The sequence below is a fragment of the Sinocyclocheilus anshuiensis genome, unplaced genomic scaffold (genome assembly GCF_001515605.1).
Source record: "Sinocyclocheilus anshuiensis isolate Anshui unplaced genomic scaffold, SAMN03320099.WGS_v1.1 C33166559, whole genome shotgun sequence".
Lineage (NCBI taxonomy): Eukaryota > Metazoa > Chordata > Actinopteri > Cypriniformes > Cyprinidae > Sinocyclocheilus > Sinocyclocheilus anshuiensis.
In genome coordinates this window covers 1-3,150 of record NW_015621960.1, presented here as the reverse complement: position 1 = coordinate 3,150, position 3,150 = coordinate 1, and the positions used below count along the sequence as shown (strand labels likewise).

The following is a 3,150-nucleotide window of genomic DNA, read 5'->3' as shown; positions in this document are numbered from 1 at the left end:
TTTAAATCTTTGATTTAAAAAAATCATTATGGTCATTTATTTTAAACAAGTGATATATTATAATTATTTATAATGTAAAACATTAGGTGATTGTGCCACCTGCTGGATGTGTCCCTCAGTGATGACTTCTTTCTCATCATTAAAGGCGAAAAACGGCCTCTCCAATGAATATAATTTTTAAAAAGGTCTTTAGCTCACCCTACATCTCTGTCAAACAGTTCCTGACCCCTCTGTCTTAACTCTTCAGGTGCTTACCGATTGGCTCCTCGGGACAGAGCCACCAGAGGCAGAGGGACGGGTCTGTCCTGGCTGAGTGGTGGTGGAGTTAGTGTAGGAGGAGGAATAAGTGGCGGTGGACGTGGTCAAGGGAAGTTCAACAGCGGCGGAGGCGGACGGGGCAGACATGTCCGCTCATTCACTCGCTAAACGCTGCCTTGAGCAAAGCAGACTCAGCCGCCAGGCTCTAAAGGACCAGTCAGGATGTGGATCTGCTGTATCTGTTTCAACCATCGGCTGATATGGTGTATATCATTGTCATGTTTTGTGTTTCTCTTATTTTTAAAATGTTAAATATGATTAAATTCTTGTGAGTATATGTTTGAGTGTATTTTTATGCAGAAATCCACAATGTACCTTGTCAAAACTGTTTTAATATCAATGGATGTAGCAGAATGCATCTCTGTTGATCTTTCAAATGGAAAAACGAGCCTCTAAAATTCTAAAAACATACAACATTTGTAAAAAGGTCTTGTTTAACTACACAATTTGCTTAAATCAAAGAACATAACCAATCTCATATCAATCATTCAGTTTACCCAGAGGAACAACAACAATGGGGCTTCATTCAGATGATTAGTTCCATGTAGTGGTTTTCTATTAGCATAATGTGACATTCCCTCTTCCTTGCTGTTCTGCCGTGAAAAGCAATGTCCTCAGATGACTGTCACCTCTCTATTCTTCCTTTTGATGCAGTCCAAAGCTAGGCTTCTTGGGCTCAGCTTTCTCTGCACCTCAGCAGGGGGCGGTGCTGCTTCAGAGGGCGTGGCTGGTCTGAGCCCCTCCTTTTTTAACAGTTCAAGAAGCTCCGCCTTCTCAAGCTCCGCCCTCTCCAGCTCTTGTCTGCGTGCTCTCTCTGCACCCAGCAGAACGCGGACATCTGACATGACGTGGGACAGCTGGCCCTTTGCACACACACACACACACCTGTCAATAACTTTCTGCAAACACAAAAAGCCTGTTGATGTGAAAAGTACCGTACCTTCAGTTCATCCACTTCACTCCTCAGCAGACTCTCCTTCTGCACCATGTGTCGTCTTTGGGAATCCAAGCGAGATTCCATTTCATGCCTTACCTCTTCAACTTTGCAGTCTAATTCTGCCCTATAACAAACACGCAAAGGCATTTTAAAAACATTTACATGATCACAGTCCGTATGACTTGAGCAGATCTTTCTACCTGAGCATGTCCAGCTCAGCTCGTAACTCCGATACACAGTTGTGTTGGGCCTCCTCTGTGTTTATGATTGTGTATCCACATCCGCTTGCGCAAACTCTACTGCTGTATTCACACACACACAGATGAGCTTCCAGAGAGCGTCTCGACACCTGAACCGGGCAGCCTGAATGCCACCACAAAGGAAACTGAACATTAAACAACAAAAATAGAGGAAACCCTGGCACACAGCAAATGTTCACGCACAAAAAGCAGAGAAAAATAGTTGAGAAAGCATCTTAAGAGGCAGGGTTGACAGCCCAAGGTAAAATGATCTAGTTGAGGATGAGGATTTGTTGAAAATGCGAGAATGATTTGTGATAGTCTTGGCTGTAATAACTATTTAATGTCCAGCTATTATTGCCAATTCTTTTTAGAAAGTAAACTTAACATTTGCTTTAAAAAAAAAAAAAAAACTTTTTTTTAAATATTAAAAAATGTGAAAACTATACATTTCAAATGAACCTAAATGAAACCTAATTTAGGTAAATATTAATTTAATCTAAATGTAAAAAAAAAGTTACAAAGTTTGGGGTCAGATCAATTAGATAATTTGATCAAAAATATAGTAAATATTGTTACATTTTATATAACGGTTTTCTATTTGAATATATTTCAAAATGTAATTTGTTCCTGTGCTGGCAAAGCTGATATTCAGCAGTCATTACTCCAGTCTTCAATGTCACATAATCCTTCAGAAATCATTCTAAGATTCTGATTTGGTGCTCAAGAAACATGTATTAATTTCAATGTTGAAAACAGTTGTGCTGCTTAATGAAATAGAAATTTGTTGTAAAATTATAAATGATTTTATTGTCATTTTGATCAATTTGATGCATTCTCACCGAATAAAAGTATTAATTGCTTTTAAAAACTTACAAAACTGTCACAAAATTTCTGAATGGTAGTGTTTGCCAAGAGTTTCCATCAAGTGTTTATGAATTTATGACTGTCTTTGAGTTTGATGTATAATTACAACTACTGACTAATGTCCAGCTATTACTGCCAATTTTCTTTGTGAGGAAAACTTAACATTTGGTGCAAAATATCATACAAAATAATATTTTTTAAATAATAAATACAATTATTATTAAATGATTATTAATTATTAAAACTACAATTACAAATATAAATCTAAATATAAAATTATACATGAACAAACATTTTAAATGTATAATATTTGAGCAGCCAGTGAAAATATTGGCACAGCAAGTAGAAGGTTTATTGTTGAAGAAAAAGACACACAGCGGTTGCACAACACGCATAAAACGCAGGAAACCTACCACAACGATAACATAAGTACTCGTCACCTGTGTATTTATATACATACATACACACACAAACAAAGATTTCCAGGATTAGGGAATGTTGCATTAAGCTTATTGAAACTAATGCATATGTACTATGTGCAAGAATCTGCTTCTGTTAGCTTTCTGCCTGAACAGATCAATAGTTTTAACCCTGAGGTAAACGTCTCACCTCATTGGCTGCCTGAGGGGGTCCCTCATTAACAATTAAAGATGTGATCACTCAATGCTAGATGCTTTATCTGTGGCTACAACACTAATTCATCTGCTGTTACAGCACTTGTATTGAATATGTGTGAATGAGACTGTAGCTGCTGTGTATAAGCCACCAATATAAGTACCAAGATATAGC

The 3,150-nt window shown here is 37.5% G+C and overlaps 1 protein-coding gene across 1 annotated transcript; it reads right to left on the bottom strand.

Moving 5' to 3' along the window:
* Positions 1-247: 247 nt before the first annotated feature.
* Positions 248-1,729, bottom strand: LOC107683317 (RING finger protein 151-like; the record flags this gene model as incomplete). Its single annotated transcript, XM_016479374.1, has 3 exons — positions 248-1,181; positions 1,259-1,379; positions 1,456-1,729. Coding segments are annotated over 3 exons (644 nt in total), but the record flags the coding sequence as incomplete, so codon positions are not given.
* Positions 1,730-3,150: the final 1,421 nt, after the last annotated feature.